This window comes from Mesoplodon bidens (assembly GCF_964165515.1).
Source record: "Mesoplodon bidens genome assembly, chromosome: 14".
In the NCBI taxonomy this organism is placed as follows: Eukaryota; Metazoa; Chordata; class Mammalia; order Artiodactyla; family Ziphiidae; genus Mesoplodon; species Mesoplodon bidens.
Genome location: NC_138170.1, coordinates 1,485,638 through 1,506,546, shown reverse-complemented (window position 1 = coordinate 1,506,546; position 20,909 = coordinate 1,485,638). Strand labels below are relative to the sequence as shown.

At 48.0% G+C, this 20,909-nt stretch overlaps 1 protein-coding gene across 2 annotated transcripts in view; it reads right to left on the bottom strand.

Moving 5' to 3' along the window:
• Positions 1 to 20,909, bottom strand: part of SLC4A5 (solute carrier family 4 member 5) — a 95,148-nt gene that overhangs the window by 1,245 nt on the left and 72,994 nt on the right. For both annotated transcript variants that reach the window (XM_081254324.1, XM_081254325.1), the window contains exons 17-24: positions 19,307 to 19,420; positions 17,721 to 17,882; positions 16,728 to 16,906; positions 15,364 to 15,436; positions 7,288 to 7,356; positions 6,636 to 6,809; positions 4,214 to 4,363; positions 1,301 to 1,368 (exon numbers count right to left, since the gene is read on the bottom strand). In XM_081254324.1, coding sequence (XP_081110450.1) covers positions 1,301 to 1,368; positions 4,214 to 4,363; positions 6,636 to 6,809; positions 7,288 to 7,356; positions 15,364 to 15,436; positions 16,728 to 16,906; positions 17,721 to 17,882; positions 19,307 to 19,420 — 989 coding nt within the window. The remainder of the gene's footprint in view (positions 1 to 1,300; positions 1,369 to 4,213; positions 4,364 to 6,635; positions 6,810 to 7,287; positions 7,357 to 15,363; positions 15,437 to 16,727; positions 16,907 to 17,720; positions 17,883 to 19,306; positions 19,421 to 20,909) is intronic.

The window sequence follows — 20,909 nt, the reverse complement described above, 5'->3', positions numbered from 1 at the left end:
CACTGAAATGGAATCCTGCTATTTAGTTGTCTTTACTTCTATGTACTTTCATAGATTCAGTAAAACACCAGCATAGTTGGGAGGTGCCATCACTAGTTATGAAATTTTCTGCATTTCCGACCTTGTCCCCTGCTTTGTGTACTTTAACAGGTTTTTGGAAGTGTCCTGTCCTGGACCAAATTCTCTCTCCATTAACTGAAATTAGAGCAATTAGAGATTTAATTGTGTGTAGGCTACCTTAAAATGAAAATAATATAGACAGTGCTTTTCTCTTAACACATTTATTTATAAAGATCTGTGGCATTAAGGGCATAGGAGCCCTGACTGGGGAGGTGGGATGAGAAGGCAAGCAGAGGTGTCATTTGGACATGCGACACAGGAGTCTTGGGCCTGCTGCTTAGGGAGGCTTAGTATACTGGTGATAAATCTCTTCTCATCCTGGCAATGTGATAACAGCTTTGACATATAACTCAGAAGATCCTATACATGTTTCCTAAAATCTCTCAGGTGAGTCCCATCTCCGTCTGGAGCCAGCTACCTCTAGTCTTGGGATAGCCCGTGCTTTTACTGTCGGATGTAGCTCAGTGATTCTTGTCCAGCTTAGGGCACACTGTAGGAGTGGGACTGCCCCCACCATCCTCCCTAGTAATGGCTGAGGCAGACTTTCTTGCCTCTGAATCCCTCTTTTCCGTTTTTGATCCCCCCTTGTTTTCAGTCATCAAGTAGTCCCACCTTTTTTGAGGGTGGCTTCTCATTAAGAACAGCAAGGAAACACATGGTTGGCATGGGAGTTCCTGGAACCTGGGCCTTGAATCCTTTCTTGACTGTTTTTATCTCCACTTGATCACTGATACTTAGTTAGCTTTCCTTGATACCCTTTCTGACCTTTGCATATTAACCATGCTGTTATTTTACTCCACAGAGTATTTGAGTGCTTGGTGTTTTGATCTTTAGAGTTCATCCATCCTGGCTTTTAATAATATATACTTAAGTCACGTCTAGTTTCTGTTTTCCTTTTTCAATATTTACTTTCAATTTTCCTTCTACTTAATATTTTGTAATAATTTCCTTTTCTAAAGTTCAGTACCTTTGTGTGTTGTAATCGTGTTATGTCAATAAGAGGACAGATTTGTTACTTGACACTCAGTAATCAGCTCTGTGCCTTTGTGTCCTGTGGTGGACCAGCAAAGGCCTTTCACTGAGACACTGGTTAGCCCGGGAAATCCTAGTCCCTCCGCTTTCAAAGCCATTGCTTAGGCTCTTATCTAACACTCAGAGAGTCTTATCTCATGGCTGTTACCTTCGGTCGAGTTCTGAATCACTGAAGGAAGAATCAGAGTGAGTAACTCCAACTGGAAGATCTTTGTCCTGGCAGGAAAATTAAAGTGTCAGATGTGGAGCAGCTTTGAGAGCTATTCTGGAGAATACCCTCTTTCTCTAGTGCCTCCCTCACCCATGTCTTCTCCTTTCTGTTCTCTAAGCCCGTGGCCAGTACTACACAAGAGGAGTACAGGGGCCTCACAGAGATAGGTGGCTCCTGGTTCAATTATTCCTTCACCCAGAGGTGGGCGGGAGGCATGGCAAGGGCCAGGGAAGACTGAAGAAAGGCGATGAAGGTTATACACATGAGAAGGGGGAAGGGCGTGAGAAATTCAAAAGGAAGAGGTACTTCTGGAGGAGAATGTAATGGGAAGCCCTTCCTCGAAGGGCCCTTGTTGGGGCTGGCAGGATCCCCAGTATGGGCCTTTGGGGAAAGTGGCAAGCCCTTAGGAGCACCAGGGTCAGGACCCGTGTTGGCATCTTTCAGACTACTCCCAGGATAGACTGTGTTCTCTTGATGACAAGACTATCCACCAATAGGAAGCTGAGGCTGGAAGCGGGTAAAGGCAGCAATAAAATCCCCCAAGATCTTCATAAGCCACATCTGATCCTTCCCAGGCAGGTTCCCTGTCAACATGTGGAAGGTGCTTGTGATTCATACAGAATCACAGCCCAACCACTAGGACCTTGACTAATTTATAATCCCAGTGTGATGCTACTTGTTTTCCTAAAGGGGACAACTCAGCTTGGCTTTGAGCTCTCAATCATTTCAACAACCACTGGCAGACACGAGAGGCTCAGCAGGTCATGCAGGAGGGGGCAAGGTGGTGCCACAGGCATCTGAGGGCACTAGGGGTAAGGAGGGAAAGAGGGGCTTTGCCTAAACTAATGAAGATCGATCGCTGAAGTCTACATGGTTTGATTTGGGGCTTCCATATGGTTGGAGTGCCAGTTCTTGTAGCCCAGGTCTTTTTGAACTCTGCCTAGCACAGGAGTCCTTTAGTATCTAAGACCAATAGATCTGAGTTAGAGATGAAAGTTCCTTGAGGAAGAGGTGGAGGATTAGTAGTAAGTAGGAAGGGAGAGACACCATGTGTTTTACTTACTGGCAACGCAGTGGATACCGTTTTGGGGATCTGATTGGACACTTTCCATGGGAATCTTTATAACTGAGGGAGGAGGGAACTGGGGCTGGAGAGAAACGGTGGGAAAAGCTGATAAATTCCACCAATACCACAGTGTTGGCTTTCTTGCCAAGATGGAAAATACATGCGTCCACAGTGTGCAAACCACCATCCTCCTCATATCCAGACTAGACAGTGGGTGCTGCAGTTACCCTGGGGCCCGCTGAGGACACTAGAAAGGACAGACTCTTGCAGGAATGTTACACATCAGAAGAGTCTCAACTGTCGGGGAAACCAGTCACTTGGGAGTGAACCTCACACAATAGCTGAAGACGTGTATAAAATGAGTTTATGTAAATTGAATCCGGTTTTTCCATCAAATATATCATATAAACCAGAGATGCTTTTTCCCACCCCTGAAATAGTTCCTGGCATGTGGTAGCCACCCATATATTTATCGAATGAATCAGTGAAAGAATAATACTTGTCTTTAAAAGGCACTTAGACTCTCAGTTTCTTTGTTCTCAGAACCTAACTTTGCAAATCATCTAAATCATCAAGAAGGGGGCGTTCCCTGGTGGCCTTATGGTTAGGATTCTGGGCTTTCACTGCTGTGGCCCGGGTTCAATTCCCTGGTCAGGGAACTGAGATCCTGCAAGCTGTGGCAGCGCGGCCAAAAAAACTCATCAATGAAAAACATGTGAATGGGGATGATGGGCCTCTTACGTTCTGGGAAGAGGACAGTAATTAAGGGCCAGGGGACTTTTGGCCTATCACTACCATCAGAAGATGGTTTAATCGTCACCAGTCAGTCAGCAAGGGCTTGCCTGTGAGCAGCTTTGATCTGCAAAAGGCAAGATTGCTTGGAGAAGAGCTCACGGTGGAGGCAGGGATGTGGGTTTGGGTCAAACTGGGAGACTGGGAGCCAGGCATGCTGTTAGGAAGGGCATGGGCGGCTTAGCGTGTTGGAAATGATTGGATTCACAGTCGGAATATGGTTTCCTCAGTTCCCTCCTAGACATGTAGCCTGTACGTCCATCTCGGGTGAGTCACTTCCCTTTTGGGGGACAGTTTCATCATCTGTCATGAACACTTGAACTAGACAATCTTTTTCACGAACATTTTGTGATTTACTGTAAGTTCTGGACTGGCTTCTTGTCTGTTGACTCCCTGAGTGTTTTGGGGTGAGACGGGGAGGAAGCACGGGAGAGGAGAGGGGCAGATGGGGCAACTGAGACTGAGAGGCCCCAGGCATCTGGGGAATGTAGTCACCCTCCTTTCAGGAGGCCACGTGCGTCTTCCCCCACCTCTCTGCCCAGGACCCTGTGGACAGGCCCAAGCAAGGCTTGTCCCCAGTCCTCCCACTTGCCCAGGAGTCCAGTCTACTCACGAGTCCCTACTAGGCCCCTCCCCCTGGGCCTGCTGTGTTCTTTGGAGGTCAGTCCTCATAGCCTCCTCCATGACGGGGCTGAGTCTTCTGCCCTGTCCCCTCAGGGACCTACACTGCTGCTGTAATGGCCCCAAGAGCCCACAGGAATGGGGGAAAATAGGCATGGCCAACTGACTTTTTCCTGGATGAGAGGGCTCTTCACTCTGGCCTACCCTGAGGGTATTCACATGAATAGACACGATCTCAGCACACCAGACTGACACGGGGCCCAGGCAATCGCTCCTGGCTACCTGAGAAGCCTCCCCACCCCGGCCCTGGCAGAGGTGGGGGGAGGGTGTCTTGATCCCTCCCATCAGCCCAGGCCTCACATCCTCCCCACCTCCTCGTCACTGTGCTCATGGGCCCCTTTCCTTTTCTTCTTATCTGCCTCCTTTTTCTCCTTCTCTGGAAGGATGTTGTCAATCCAGGCCAAATCATGCTGGGAGAAGATGAGGTCCAGAAGCCTTCGAACGATGATGAGGCCCAGGATCTGTGGTGAGAGTTCAGAGAAAACCGTGGGCTCAGGGCCCCAAACTGGGGCACAATTTTTTTCCCTCCCTCAGTCAGCTATGTTCAGGGACTTTTTCTGGTATCTTTGGAACATTCTCAAAGCTCCCCCAAACCATTGTTCACCTCCCACCCATCTTGGTTCCTGTCATCCAGCCTCTCCTCAGTTGAGTGGCGATGCCTACCAGCGACCCAAAGGCACAGAGCCTGTGACAGCTGTGGTGGGGAGCCAGATGGGGACCATGGGTGGAGAACTACAGTTATTCTTTAAATTAGTGGTTCTCAGACTTGAGCTTAGATCAGATCACCTGGCAGGCTGTTAATACCCACACTGCTAGGTGCTGGGTAAGTTTCTGACTCAGAAGGTCTGGGATGGGGCCTGAGATTTGCATCTGTAACAAGATTGCCAGGAGATGTTGATGCCACTGATTCAGGGATTACACTTTGAGACCAAGTGTCCCCATGCCCCCATTTCTGAGAGCTGCCAATCTCTCTGCTAACAAACTGAATAAAGTATACCGGCATATCTAGAATTTTTAAAGCAAAGTCTAGAAAGTTTGTTCTGTTCAGGATAAACAAAGGCAAAACATGTGCTCTTTGGAGAAGATTAAACACTGACTTTTAATAGATGCAATGGGTCCAAGTAGCTAGTTATGAATATTGTCCTTTCACCACCAAGAACCAGCCATTAGATGAGGTCAGGGAGAAAACCATCCAGCCGGATTTAACACTGGGTCCTCACTGACCCTGTGTCTTGGGAGCAAGCAGAGCTCAGGAGTTGGTCAGTCCTGGTTTTTAAAATTCCTGGCTCTGAAAACAGAGCATGGTTGCTAGGGACTGGGGTAGGGAGAAGGGCTGTCTACATAGGGACAACACAGAATTTAGCGGTGATGGAGCTGTTCTGTATCATGACTATGGTGGCGGAATCGCTGCTCTGTGTTTTTTCAAAACTCACAGAACAGCAGGGTCACTTTTCCTGCACGTAAATTAAAAATATCAACATGGGGAAGGTGTGAATCTAGGCTCAGCACCTTCCTGGTTGTGTGACTTGACTCACTCACACATGCTCTCTGAGCCTCAGTTTTCCAGTCTGTAAAATGGTAGTTCTTTAGGAAAGGTGTGGACTAAGGGAAATAGCGCTCAGCACATGCCAATTGTGACGATCCTTTCCCCTCCTCACCTCTGAAACCCATGAGGGCACTGTTGGGGAGGGTCCATTTCACTTTCCCTGGAGTGGTGGTTCTCAGCCTTGGCTGAACATTTATGCTTACCTGTAGACATACTATAAATACCAATCCCTGGGTTTCTCTAAGAGATTCTGAGTTCATTGATTTGGGCTGAGGCCTGGGTGCATGTGCTTTTAAAAAGCTCCCAAGTGACTCTTATGAGCAGCCAGGGTCAAGAATCACTGACTCAGAACCCTGCCAGGATATTTCAAATCCTACTCCGTGTCCTCACTTTGGTCCCTAATCCAGCCCTGCAGGCTTTAGGGCCCACCTAGGGCTTCCCCCAAACATTAGCCCACAGTCCCCGCTCCCATTCCCCACACCCCAGCAGGGGCAGAGGCCACTGCCCTCCATGGGCGATCCAGGTGTCAGATGCAACATGTTGTTGGCTTTTCTTCTTTTCACTTTTAATTTTGGAATACTTTCAAACTTACCCACAATTTCAAGAATAGTCGAAGAATGCTCACGTACTTGCTCCAGCTTCTCCAGACAATGACATGTTAATGACATTGGACTCTGAAGTTCTAAATCTCTATTTCTAGCTCTCCCCATCCCATCCCCCCATTTATCTTTTCAAATTCAGTTATATTGAAGGGTGAAAAATTATATTTAGTGTAGATCTGCTTCCGCACTTGGTTTGAATTTTGGCAGTGGGGAACTCAGTCTCCTTGTTGAATTTGCCCAGCTTCTCCATCGCACCCCAGAGTTGGGAAAGTTGGTTGGCTTTTGCATTCTCACTGAGCCGCCCTGACCTGAGCTGGGTGGAGGCGGGCGTGTGGGCTGTCACTACAGCATCCACCCACCACATACAACTTCCCTCCCCGTCTCTCCTCTCCATTCCACCACACACATCCCCCACCCCAGCTCTACTTGGCCTGGAGTCACAACCCGAATCTTGATCTGTGTCTGCCTTTGTGACCCCGAGAGAATCAGGCCACTGTGGAGGAGAAGGCTAGGGTGGGTCTCCCCCTGGACACCTTCCCCACCTGAACCTGCTGAACACGAGGGGGAAGACTGCACTCATCTTACCATGACTGGGAAGATGATGGCGGCCACCGTAGACTTGAGGATCCAGAGCACAGCCAAGCACAGTATCTGCACCAGGGTGAAGAGGTGGATCCGGCGCAGGGGCACGTGCCGCAGGAAGGCATGGTCCGGCTGGTGCTTGGCCGGCATCAGGAAGAGTTTGCAGCGATCCCAGAACTGGTGAGGACGGAGGAAGGCTCAGCCAGGCCATGGGGACCTGGTGGCCCCGCTGGGCGCTCGGGTCTGGTGAAATGGGTGCTGCAGTGGGGTCTCATAGAGGGGAGCCCCTGGTCAGGCCTTAAGGATGCAAAGGAAGGGGACTGGAGGTCTCGGAGGATGTATAATGAGATCTTATGGTGGGGGAGTGCTGAGCCCTTGGTGAGGGCTCAGCCCTGGCACTGGCCCCAGTAAACATTGCCCACATTCAAGGAAAATGCAACTTAACAGCAACACAAGCTATCCAAGACATCTGGTGTATCACGGTAAATAAAGAACAAAACAAAACAAAATGTTTTCTTCTGTGCAAATTGCCTTGGAGAAGAGAGAGGTGTAGTGAAATGCTCATAGGAGTCAGCTCGATCTGGGTTTTGAATTCTGAGCCTCAGTTTCCTCATCTGTAAAATGAGGATTAGAGGACCTAAGGGGAGAGGCTTACCTGGATGCCATTCAGGGAGGCCACACCCATGTAGAGGAAGACTCCATACAGCACCGGCAAAGGGATGCACTGAAACGAGAGGGAAGCCGAGCTCTGGACTGGGCCTCTGCCCAAGGCAGGCTACGGGCCACCCTGTTCAGGGTGACTGCTGAGCCACAGAAGCAGCCTGGCCAGCCTCGGCTTTCTCCAAGGGGTGAAAGAGCTGGATGTTTGGAGGAATGAAGCATCTGTTAGCAGATATGGAGCCAGAGTGTCACTGGGGAAGGAGATGGTCTCTGGGGCACTCCTGCCCTCTTCTCTAGCCCAGTGGACAGCTGCTCTCCCAGCCTGGTCCCCACCCCCACCCCCCTTTAGGCCCTGCAGAAGCCATGTGGTCTGGCTGAAGATATACCTTCTGGAACATGGCAATTCCCCACAGACTGCTCATTCCTGCCAGCCCCTTCCCACCTCCAGTGCCAGCTAAGGGCCCACCCCCCACCCCGCAAACTACATTGCTCAGCTTGCAGGGGGCTGGGGACCTTTGATGAGCTGACCTACTAATGAGTGGGGAGCACCTGCTGATGAACAAACCTCGTGCACCATATACGATCAGGTAAAAAAGAATCAACAGAAGTGTATGAAGTAACCCCTACTGGCTGACAACCAACTGCTGATGGTTTGGTGGGTATCTCTCCTTCCCATCATGCTCACAGGTAGTTTGTTGGCTTTTTCAAAAGTTGGGTCATGTCGCTCATACTGTGACTCCTTAGAAGACGCCTGAGCAATGTCTCTCCAAGCTGAGTCTTTGCTTCTTTCACCCTTCCCTTCACCTGCACCCGTGGCTCAGCACTGCGAGCAAGGCTGCTCTGCTTGCTCCCAGGGCAGCTGTGCTGAACACTTGCGAGAACACAACGTACTGTGTCCAACTTTTAGAAGGCATTTAAGAATGTTGGCAAATCCAAACAAATCAATAACCTGTCGTTTAAAATAAATTAGGCTGTGTTCATTTTTTAAACACAAAGCATGATTTGGACCCATATGCTATAAACCTTAAACTACAACACTTGAATTTAAAGAAAGGACATCTGGGCCCATTGCGTCATTCCATTTGTACATGGCTGATGAATTTTTTGCCTAATTATGAAATAAGGTAAAAATTTCAATCCATCAACAGACTATTGTTTTAATAAGATATATATGTATATACAAAATGGAATATTATTCTATTACACAGCCATAAAAAATGAAATATTGCCATTTGCAGCAAAATGGATGGACCTAGAGAATATCATACTAAGTCAGACAGAGAAAGACAAATATTTTATGATATCACATATGTGTTATCTAAAAAATCATACAAATGAATCTTTATACAAAATAGAAACAGGGACTTCCCTGGTGGTACAGTGGTTAAGACTCCACGCTCCCAATGCAGGGGGCCCGGGTTTGATCCCTGGTCAGGGAACTAGATCCTGCATGCATGCTGCAACTAAGAGTTCACAAGCCACAAATAAGGAGCTGGCGAGCTGCAACTAAGGAGCCTGTGAGCTGCAACTAAAGAGCACCTGGGACTTCCCTGGTGGCGCAGTGGTTAAGAATCCGCCTGTCAATGCAGGGGACATGTTTGCGCCCTGGGCCTGGAAGATCCCACATGCCACGGAGCAACTAAGCCCATATGCCACAACTACTGAGCCTGTGCTCTAGAGCTCGCGAGCCACAACTACTGAAGCCCACAAGCCTAGAGCCCATGCTCCGCAACAAGAGAAGCCACCACAATGAGAAGCGGGTGCACTGCAACAAAGAGTAGCCCTCGCTCACCACGACTAGAGAAAGCCCGCGCACAACAATGAAGAGCAAACGCAGCCATAAATAAATAAATAAATAAATTTATTTTAAAAAATTCATATTCAAAAAATAAAAATAAAGAGCATGCCTGCTGTGATTAAGACCCGGTGCAACCAAATAAATAAGTAAATAAATAAATCTACTTTTAAAAAAGCAAAACAAAACAGAAACAGACTCACAAAGAAAAGAAATTATGGTTACCAAAGGAGGGAGGGAGGGGGAGGAATAACTTAGGAATATGGGATTCACAGATACGCACTATTATATATGCAATAAACAACAAGGATTCACAGTATAACACAGGGAACAATATTTGATATCTTGTAATAACCTATAATGGGAAAATTATCTGAAAAAAAATCTGTACTAATCAGCCTCAAAGCGTGGGAGCAATTAACAGAGAAATAAAATCTTAAAAGACTAAGCTATAGGGGCTTCCCTGGTGGCGCAGTGGTTAAGAATCCAATCCCTGCCAATGTAGGGAACGCGGGTTCGAGCCCTGGTCTGGGAAGATCCCACATGCCGCAGAGCAACTGAGCCCCTGTGCCACAACTACTGAGCCTGCACTCTAGAGCCCACGAGCCACAACTACGGAAGCCTGCTCACTGCAACAGAGCAGCCCCTGCTCGCCACAACTAGAGAAAGCCCACACGCAGCAACGAAGACACGACGCAGCCAAAAATTAATTAATTAATTAATTAATTTTTAAAAAAGACCAAGCTATAATCTGTAACAACACAAATTTAAGATGGCTTAAAACCTCCCTTTTACCCTAATGAGTGTGAAAACCACATCAAACTGAGTTGTCTCAGTTTATAGTTACCAGTGACTGATTATCAAGTCTCTTCATTATCAAGCCTAGGAAATTGTCTCCAGTCTTGTCATTTCCAGGCTGAAGCAGCTTTCTCAGAAAATCCTAATGGCCCATGACATCACAAGTGATAGTGCTGTGATCTAGAATTCTAGATTAATTGGTGCAAATCTTTCTTGGATCTCCAGGGAAAGGCCCTTTTCAAATATTAGTGACACAGTCAAGTGGCAAAAAGGTGCCTCTGGTGTCAGCTTTATACCTCCTGCTAAAGCAATGAACAAGGATCACAGCCCTACAAACATAAGGACATCACAGCCTTCCCATATAATTTGAGGCTGAGATCATGAGAACAACATGGGGACCAGAGGGGGCACTTCCACATGGTCAGGACTTCCTCTGAGGCAGAATACAGTAACCCACAGTCTTAATGAGCTGTGGTGAGTTGCAGGCAAAAAAAGGAAACAAAAAACCTTTGGGGCTTGGGATGAACTGAGAATCTGCAGAACTGAGTGTGTCAGCCATTTATGCCGCCCATCAGATACATGGTCACTGCATCCCTCAGTGCCCTCGTTTGGCAAGATAACCAAATATTTGAAAATTGGTGATGGAAGGACTGAAGACTATTGTTAGGGGAAACACTGAGCGAAGCCGCCCGCCCTGGCCAGGCAAGATAGCATCCACTCACGTGAGTCATCTTACGACAGGAGGTCCTGGTAAGGAACGAGGAACTAATAAGCTACCACCAACAGGAAGAATTCGGGAAAGTTCAAAGGAGAGAGGAGACACCAATCCCTATGTCCTACCAATCTCCCAGAATCCTCACTGGAATCATCTTGGCTGAGTGATGGGCGCGCCACCAAGAAGTTCCCTGAGTCAGAATGATTGGCCAGAGAGAACCCGGAAAGTAACCCAATCGCCATAAAACCCGAGACTTTATGTGGCAGAGCAGTTCCCCCGCTGCTCTCGGCCCGGGCGCCCCTTCCCAATCAAGTCTCTTGTTTTGTCAGCATGTGTGTCTCCTCAGACAATTCATCTCCGCGTGTTAGACAAGAGCCCACTCTTGGGCCCTGGAAGGGGTCCCCCTTCCGGCAACGTTATCACTGATCCTCTAACAAACATCACTGTATCTAATATCAGTCTAACCATCCATTGATACGGAGGGGGGGGTAATTTTGTTCCTTGCTGCTCAAAGTGTGATCTTTGGACCGGCATAATTTGGTACCATTGGTGAGTTTGTTAAAAATGCAGAATTTGGGGGACCTCCCTGGTGGTCCAATGGTTAAGACTGCATGCTCCCAATGCAGGGGGCCCAGGTTTGATCCCTGGTCAGGGAACTAGATCCTGCGTGCTTCAACTAAACATCCCGAGTGCCGCAATTAAGACCTGGCACAGCCAAATAAATAAATTAATGTTTTTTTTTTAATGCAGAATTTGGCGCCCCCCCCCAGACCTACTGAGTCAGTATCTTCATTTAACAAGATTCCCAGGTGATTTTTAATACACATTAAATTTTTTTAACGTTTTTATTGGAGTATAATTGCTTTACAATGGTGTTAGTTTCTGCTTTATAACAAAGTGAATCAGTTATACATACACGTATATCCCCATATCTCCTCCCTCTTTTGTCTCCCTCCCACCCTCCCTATCCCACCCTTCTAGCAGGTCACAAAGCACCGAGCTGATCTCCCAGTGCTATGTGACTGCTTCCCACTAGCTCTCTATTTTACACTCTCTCACTTTGTCCCAGCTTATCCTTCCCCCTCCCCGTGTCCTCAGGTCCATTCTCTAGTAGGTCTGCGTCTTTATTCCTGTCTTGCCCCTGGGTTCTTCATGACCTTTTTTTTTTCTTAGATTCCATATATATGTGTTAGCATACGGTATTTGTGTTTCTCTTTCTGACTTCACTCTGTATGGCAGACTCTAGGTCCATCCACCTCACTACAAATAACTCAATTTCATTTCTTTTTATCGCTGAGTAATATTCCATTGTATATATGTGCCACATCTTCTTTATCCATTCATCTGTCGATGGACACTTAGGTTGCTTCCATGTCCTGGCTATTGTAAATAGAGCTGCAATGAACATCGTGGTACATGACTCTTTTTGAATTATGGTTTTCTCAGGGTATATGCCCAGTAGTGGGATTGCTGGGTCATATGGTAGTGCTATTTTTAGTTTCTAAGGAACCTCCGTACTGTTCTCCATAGTGGCTGTATCAATTTACATTCCCACCAACAGTGCAAGAGGTTTCCCTTTTCTCCACATCCTCTCCAGCATTTATTGTTCGTAGATTTTTTTGATGATTGCCCTTCTGACTGGTGTGAGGTGATATCTCATTGTAGTTTTGATTTGCATTTCTCTGATGATTAGCAATGTTGAGCATTCTTTCATGTGTTTGTTGGCAATCTGTGTATCTTCTTTGGAGAAATGTCTATTTAGGTCTTCTGCCCATTTTTGGACTGGGTTGTTTGGTTTTTTTGATATTGAGCTACATGAGCCGCTTGTAAATTTTGGAGATGAGTCCTTTGTCAGTTGCTTCATTTGCAAATATTTTCTCCCATTCTGAGGGTTGTCTTTTCATCTTGTTTATGGTTTCCTTTGCTGTGCAAAAGCTTTTAAGTTTCATTAGGTCCCATTTTTTAAATTTTGTTTTTATTTCCATTTCTCTAGGAGGTGGGTCAAAAAGGATCTTGCTGTGATTTAAGTCATAGGGTGTTCTGCCTGTGTTTTCCTCTAAGGGTTTGATAGTGTCTGGCCTTACATTTAGGTCTTTGATCCATTTTGAGTTTATTTTTGTGTGTTTCATTCTTTTACATGTAGCTGTCCAGTTTTCCCAGCACCACTTATTGAAGAGGCTGTCTTTTCTCCACTGTATATTCTTGCCTCCTTTGTCAAAGATAAGGTGACCATATGTGTGTGGGTTTATCTCTGGGCTTTCTATCCTGTTCCATTGATCTATATTTCTGTTTTTGTGCCAGTACCATACTGTCTTGATTACTGTAGCTTTGTAGTATGGTCTGAAGTCCGGGAGCCTGATTCCTCCAGCTCTGCTTTTCTTTCTCAAGATTGCTTTGGCTATTCGGCGTCTTTTGTGTTCCCATACAAATTGTAAAATTTTTTGTTCTAGTTCTGAATACACATTAAAATTTGAGAAGCCCTGGAATAGAACTCTACTGGCGGAACTGGTACAAAAATAGGTGAAGTTAATAAGTGACATAGAAAAATTAATAAAAATAAAACCACTAGTAACTAGGATCCAACTTGCACCCCCTAAATTTGTAGCATCAGGGGGACCTCTCTTCTGTTGGCTACATAAAGAAGAATTAAAAATTTCAACTAAAGTATGGTCTTGGGTAGACAGCTCTCTAATGTAAGTTCTCTATGAGTCTAGTACTTGGCTATGCCTAATTTGACAGAACTAGGCAAACTTACAGTTGAAAAAAGTTAAACAAGTTTTATGGAAAATTTTCTTGATTGGAAATAAATTCTGGAATTAAATCTAAGAATTCAGACCTGGATTAAGTTGTATCAGAGCACTTGGAGCTATAATAAACCCCATAAAAACTTTTTCATTACAGCCAAAGCAATAATGAATATTTCCCCATATCTGGCATATTATCCTATTTATAGAGCCCATTTAGGTTTTTTTTGGCTGTGCTGGGAGACTTACAGGATCTTAGTTCCCTGACCAGGGATCAAACCGGGGCCACTGCAGTGAAAGTGCCAAGTCCTAACTAACCACTGGACTGACAGGGAATTCCCCCATTTAAAAAAAGAATAATTTATTTAGTTTTGGCTGCTTTGGGTCTTCGTTGCTGCAGGCGGGCTTTCTCTAGTTGAGGTGAGTGGGGGCTACTCCTCATTGCAGTGCTTGGGCTTTTCATTGGTGTGGCTTCTCTTGCTGTGGAGCATGGGCTCTAGGCATGCGGGCTTCAGTAGTTGTGGCACACGGGCTTAGTTGCTCCGCGGCATGTGGGATCTTCGCAGACCAGGGCTCGAACACGTGTCCCCTGCATTGGCAGGTGGATTCTTAACCACTGCACCACCAGGGAAGTCCCCGCCATTTGTTTTTATAAGATGCATAAATTAATACAGAAATACAGTCTACAGCTTGGAAGCTACAACATTTGTGCTGAAAACTGCAGCAGGGGACTTCCCTGGTAGCACAGTGTTAAGACTCCGTGTCATGATCTGTCATTGGCCCTTTCCCTTAATGCCTTCAGAAGGCTTTCCTTTCTCGAATTAAGGTAAGTTGTAGTCACCCAATGTTTTGCATCTATTTTTCCCTTTGAATATCTTTTTTCAAGCTAATTCACAAAGACTAAAGAACCATGATGTTAATTGACTTGTTTACAATGGAAAATATTTCTGGCTTGAGAACTGGTGCTGGGCACAACCAAACAGGTTTGAAGTTGGGTATTTTTTTAACGGATGTTTCCATTTTGCAGGAAACAGATTGCATACAGGGTGGGGGCAGGCATTTTGTTTATTTAAAAGAGTATTTTAAATGGCCAGGGAATGTCTACTTTTGCAGAGAGGCTGCCAAAGAGCCATTGCGCCTTAACCAACTCCCACACCCCCACCCAGGCAACTTCATATGTTAAAGTCTTACCCTCTAGTACCTCAGAATGTGACTGAATTTGGAGATGGGTCCTTTAAAGAGGTAATTAAGGTAGAATTAAGTCATATGGATGAATCCTAATTCAACACAACTGGTTCTTATAAGAAGAGACACGGGACACATTACATAGGACACAGACATGCACACATGAGGAAAGACCATGATCTACTTGTAGAACATAAATGTCTATTGTGTAAGCCAGCCAGCCAGCTTGTGGCCTTTTGCTGTGGCACCCAGAGCGGCGTAAAACAACAGGTGAGTGGCTGGACTGGAAAGCCTTTCTGGGGGACCCGTGCTCACACCCCATTGCTATCATGTCTTCCGGCTGATCTGGAAGGACATGAGCAAGAGGGGCTTCAAACAGTGTGGGAAAAAGTCACCTATGCACCCAAGACATGCAACAGAGGAGCAGAAAACAGGCCCCAAGAACAAGGACAGAAGCCTCCCTCCTCTGTGCAAGTCTTAAACTTCAGAAAGTAGGTGAGCAAGGAAGCCATAAACCACAACATGGAAACACAACCAGCTTGAGACGCTACTGATTTAAGCAAGGATGGAAATTGGCAGAAATGTCTGTGGGAAGGGTCCTTCGGAAAGGTGACGGTGGGCCGTGGGAGGGGCGGGAAGGAGCAGTGAGGATGGCCTGCTGCTGATGATAAATGATGCAACATTACAGAAAACAGTAAGAATGGTGAAACATGTCTGGCCTGATAGGATCCTGCCTTTTTAGGGGCCTTGTGGGGAGGCTGTTTCCCGCTCTGGGGCATCGGATCAGTGCCTTCTCAGGTGGACAGGGCCCTAGCAGAGGGTGCGGAGCCTCACCTGCAGGATGGGAGCCAGGAAGACAGAGATCCCTGTCAGGATGAAGACAATGGTGCCGGTCACTCTCTGTTCCCTGGCAGAAAAGAACACATGGTCAGGGTGGATTGGGAGATGCTCCATGACCATTCCAGCCCTCTGTGGGCACCTGAAGGGTGTGTCCGAGGCTCTGGCCTCTGCCTTGCTGCCCCATTCCAGAGAGTAAACCAGTGACCTGAGGACCAGCTGCCCGGCACATGGGAAGAGAGGGAATCCGACTGAGGTGAGGGCATTTGTAGGGGTGCTCAGGAGGTTATCCGGTGCAGTGGCTAACAGGGGGTGCCTGAGCCAGACCGACTTGGGTTGAATCCTGCCTCTGCCACTTACTAGCTGTGTGGCATCAGGCAAGGCCCCAAATGTCTTCAGCATTAGTAGAATATGACTAATGGCACGCACCTCAGGGGTTGTTGTGAGGATGAAGTGGGATATGAAGTGCTTATTATCCCTGCCCTTTGATTATAATAAGATCCCACGCTTGTAGGGCACGACAGATGAGGATTTAGGGGAAGGGGGCCCGGCTGCTCTCAGAGCAGGTATCAGGGGCCGGAGGGCAGGTATGTTTTCTGGAGTGCTCACACCCAGGCACAAGTCCAGGCACAAGTCCAGAGCTTGGGGCTCTGGGGCAGATTGCTCAGGCCCAGCCATCTGGGGCTCAGGGGTTGGGGAGGGGACCCTGGCCTGACCATAGGAACCTTGCTCAGGGCCGGCTGGGCAGCCCAGGAATTCCGAGGTAGTGAGGAGAAGCTCTTAGGACAGCCGTGTATGAGAATGCCAGGGTCTGATGTGGGCTCACCCCAGAGGTCCGAAGGGGTGGACGATGCACTTCCCTGCCTGAAACATGCGCGTGAGAGGAGGGGCGAGTGAAGGAACGGCAGTGACAGGCCATGGGCCACAGCCCAGGGCGTGGGAGTGGTCCTGGAAAGGCTTTCTGGAGGAATGGAGATTGAGCAGGACCCGAACCCTGCTTTGGGGGATTTGGGGGACGGCATGGCTAGGGAGTCTTGAAGAGGAGACAAAGAGTGAGGTCCGAAGGGGCTCTGTGGGGACCCTTGAGCAGCCTGTACAGGTGAGAGGTGAGGGCATGTATAGGGGCCGGGCTGTACTCACTGGAATCTATTAAGAACAAAGCACCACTTAAAACTGACGTTTTGTCTCCCTCTTCCCCCGCTCAGGGATATCACTCCTGTCCCTGTGGTTCCTGGGTTGTGAGAGAAGGGGCCCTAGTCACCCAAATACCTTGATGGTAAGAAAGACCTGCTTTCTCTCCCCACTGCCCCCAATCTGACCACTCCTGCCCAGGTGGTCCTCAGGCCCTGACCACCACCTACCTGACCCCCAGGAACTGCGGCTGCTCCCCAGGGGCGCTGGTCTCCGTCTCCATCTTGAGGCTGTCGATGTGGGCAATGGAGATGACTGTGGCAGCCACGTACCAGGGGAGCCCCATGAAGGAGCAGAGAGCCATGAGGATGCCCACCCAGAACAGGTCCAGATGGTAGCCAGCAGCCTTCTGCAGGGGCAGTGGGAGGGAGGAAGCTGTCTAGGGAGCCTGTTCCCAACCACCTGTTGGGGTTGGGTGGGGGAGACAGAACTCTCCCAAGGCAGCCGTTTTGTGGAACATGTTTTGAGGGCTCCCCGTGGGCTTCTATACAGCACCCGGAGAGGACTGCCACCCTGAGGTGGTCAAGCCTCACCAAACCAACCCCAGGGTTTGGTGAACCAGGGAACTGATGCAGGTAAGGGAGGAGAGGGGTCTTCAGGCTTGGAGAGGCTCTGGGTTTGGGTCCTTGGGAAGAAGGTCTCCTACCCAGCAGCCCAGTATCTCTATAATTCCCTCATGAGGGGTCCCAGGTGGGGCAGGCCTAGAGCAGGCCGAGAGTGACCCAGGTTGGGATGGGGGAGAGAGTAGTCTGAGTCTCCTCAGACTCAGAGGCAGGGAGGACAGTTGGCGGGGCCAGGAAGGCTACAGATGCTCCTCTGCCTTATGGTTCTGGGTCAAAATCCCCTTGTTAGGATCTGTTCAGACTCCCAAGTTCACTGTCAGGAGATAGAGCGGGAGGGTCACTTTGGGAGAAGCAAGGCGCCGTGCCCAGTGGCCCATCCTGGGCTTGGTCCTGGTCCTCGGAGCCTCCCCGCCGGCCCTTCTGGCCTTACCCACATCTGGAGGTCACATTCTCCCCAGCCCCAGAACTCCAGTCTTCTGCCCTCATATTTTGCTTCACAAATGGCCCAACATGTTGAAAGAAACACCTCCTCCCTCCTTCCTTCCTTCTGACTCTGTGGAAAGAAAGAGACTGTGCCCCTCCTCCTAGCAGCAGCCTTACCCTCAGCTTGTTCTCCTTCCGGTTGACTATGACGGCCGTGATCTGCTGGTCCATGAAGATCAGGATGGTCACCAGCAGGGCGGGCAGGATGCTTACCAGGTACACCCACCACGGGTTCTTCCCGAAGGGGGCCACGAACCAGCCTCGATCAGGCCGCGTGGGCTGAGCAGAGCAAAGGAGAAGGCCCTTTTCTCTCTCCCTTGTCCGGGTGCACTTGTTGTCTAGCCCGCTCTCCCAAACTTCCCACTATTCCCACCCCTGGGGTACTTTTCAAGTGCAATCTTACCCCTTAAAGGCATTAGGCACCTGCAACTTTAAAGAGACCCCGGAGGCACAGACTTGGGAAGGGTGTGGTGTCTACAGAACAAAGGAGATGGTTTGTTGCAGCCGCCATGGGCTTGTTTGGGAAACAGGGAGGTGCCAAGTCAGGGGGCGTTGGTAGAGAGCTTGTGGTCACTAATTGCAAAAGATGTTAACAAGAAATGGAAATGAGGCCCAACAGCAAGAAAAAAGAAAATGATGGGCCCAGTGCCTGGTGCTTTCTGCCTCTTCTCTGAGTCATCTGTCTGGGGAGGTCACAGAATTGTCTGTAAAACACCAAACATTAATTTAGACTTGCGTATTAAGAATAAAGGATTATCTGTGCAGGAGCTGGGCTGAAGTTTATCTTTTGTTTACTTCAGAGAAAGAAGGACTTTAAATTTCAAGGCCAACATGAGTTTTATGAGATGTTTAAGCTGAAATAATATTGCAAAGGTCAAGCCCTCAAAGGCAGGGAGGGTCAATTCTAGAACCTATACCTCCCGGTCCAGTTTAGACGGGTGGAGCTCCTTGTGAGGGAGCTGGGCTCAAGCGGAGCTACAAGCAAATGGCACCAACTCTAGACTAATGGGAAATTCTGAAGCAGTGGCTCCCAAACTTAAGCAGGCCCCAGAATCTCCTGGAGGGCTTGTTAAATTCAAAGCCCTGAACCCCACTCCCAGACTTTCTGATTCCATGGGTTTCGAGTAGGGCTGATAATTTGCATTTCTAACAAGTTCCCAGATGAGGGCGAGATGCTGGTCTGGGGACCACACTTTGAGGATCACTGTTTTGGTTTTTTTGTTGCTGTTTTTTGTTTTTGGCCTCGCCACGTGGCTTGCGGGATCTCAGTTCCCCGACCAGGGAATGAACCATGACAGTGAACGCCCAGAATCCTAACCACTAGGCCACCAGGGAACTCCCGAGGATCACTGTTTTAAAGGATCATTTTCAGAAGATGGCCCAACTTGTAGACTGCCATGAGTGAGGGAATTGTAAACCTGTAAGTGGAAATCAAGGGGCTTCAGCTGGGCTGGAGAGTAGATTCCAGCACCTTCCCCATCCTGTGGCTACACAGCAGGAGTTCATCGTGGATATATGTGGTTTGAGGAAACCACTATCTTAAAGGACCGCCCCTAGCAGGCCGTGTGGGAAGGGTGGAGCATACAGAGAACCCACGTGGTCATTTGGCTGAACACATACAAATTTGATCAGCATAGAGGGGAAAGGATCTGCAGCTGGTGGGCAGGAGGAGAGAATGCACAGAGCAGGGGCCCTGGGCAAACCTTGATGACGCTGGGCACGAGCAGCTTGGGGGTTGCCAGGCCAAAACAGGCATCAATTCCACAGAACAGCAGGATGGAGAAAATGATGGAAAAGTCAGCTACTAGGGCCCGAACCTGCAGAAAAGAGATGAGCAAGTCAGAGAAGCTCCTGCCCACTCCAGGCAGACCCCGTCCTCCAGTAGTGAAGAGGAGAGCTGCTGAGAGCTTGAGCTCCAGAGTCAGAAGACCCATCTTCAGCTGTCTCAGCGAGTGCCAGTCACTCTCTAAGTTGGGTGAACCTGGTGACACTCCCACCCATCACTTTTCATTTCCAATACTTGGTTTTCCAAGACCTTTGTGTTTTTACCAAATTGATGGCTGTGAAATGGCATGATCTCATTCTTCTCTGCAACACTAAATTCCAGGTGGCAACATGGCACTTTGTAAGTATTAATTTGAGGGGAAAAAAAGGTGGTGATAAAAGAATATGACACTAACATGAATTTTATTTCATCCTTCAGGCAACAGATATTCTCAGATGCAGTCACTGCTCTGGAATTTTTATATAAAAGGCAACTTAAGGATATGATCTGGTTGGAAGTTGGAAGGAAGGGAGGGAATTTGTCTTGAGGAGGCATCCGTGTTGCAGGTACACTATTTTTTGCTCAGTTTGTATTTTGTAAATCTTCCCAAAAAGTCTTTTATTTAGTCTTTACAAAATATTGGCAAAAATTCAATTTTCATATCAAAGATATTTTTCATCATCATCATTATTATTATTGGTAGTAGTAGTAGTAGAAAATTTATTTAAGATGGCTTTAGAAGAGTGCTCATGGGGTTTCTGTTAGAAGAGCATTGCTAAAAATCTTCTCAGTGCCCCTCCTCATTTCATAACTGTTGCTCACATATGCAAGTGCTGTTTTGATTAATAAATGATTTATTCTAGCCACAGAGCAGTTAGAAAATGAAATTAAAATAGCAGTTAGCATTTACAATAGGTAAAAAAAAATCAAGTACCTAGGAATAAATCTAATAAAAAATGTGCAAGACCTCAAGATCAAAACCTACAAAATATTATGGAGAGAGAAGAAAAAAAGACCTTGATAGGGACTTCCCTGGTGGCACAGTGGTTAAGAACTCACCTGCCGGGCTTCCCTGGTGGCGCAGTGGTTGAGAGTCCGCCTGCCGATGCAGGAGACACGGGCTCATGCCCCGGTCCGGGAAGATCCCACATGCCGCGGAGCGGCTGGGCCTGTGAGCCATGGCCGCTGAGCCTGCGCATCCGGAGCCTGTGCTCCGCAACGGGAGAGGCCACGACAGTGAGAGGCCCACGTACCACAAAAAAAAAAAAAAAAAAAAAAAAAAAACTCACCTGCCAATGCAGGGGACACGGGTTCGAGCCCTGGTTCAGGAAGATCCCACATGGCTGTGGAGCAACTAAGCCCATGCGCCACAATTACTGAGCCTGCGCTCTAGAGCCCACGAGCCATGACTACTGAGCCTGTGCACCACAAATACTGAAGCCCGCGCACCTAGAGCCCATGCTCCACAACAAGAGAAGCCACAGCAATGAGAAGCCCTCGCACCGCAACAAAGAGTAGCTCCCGCTCGCCACAACTAGAGA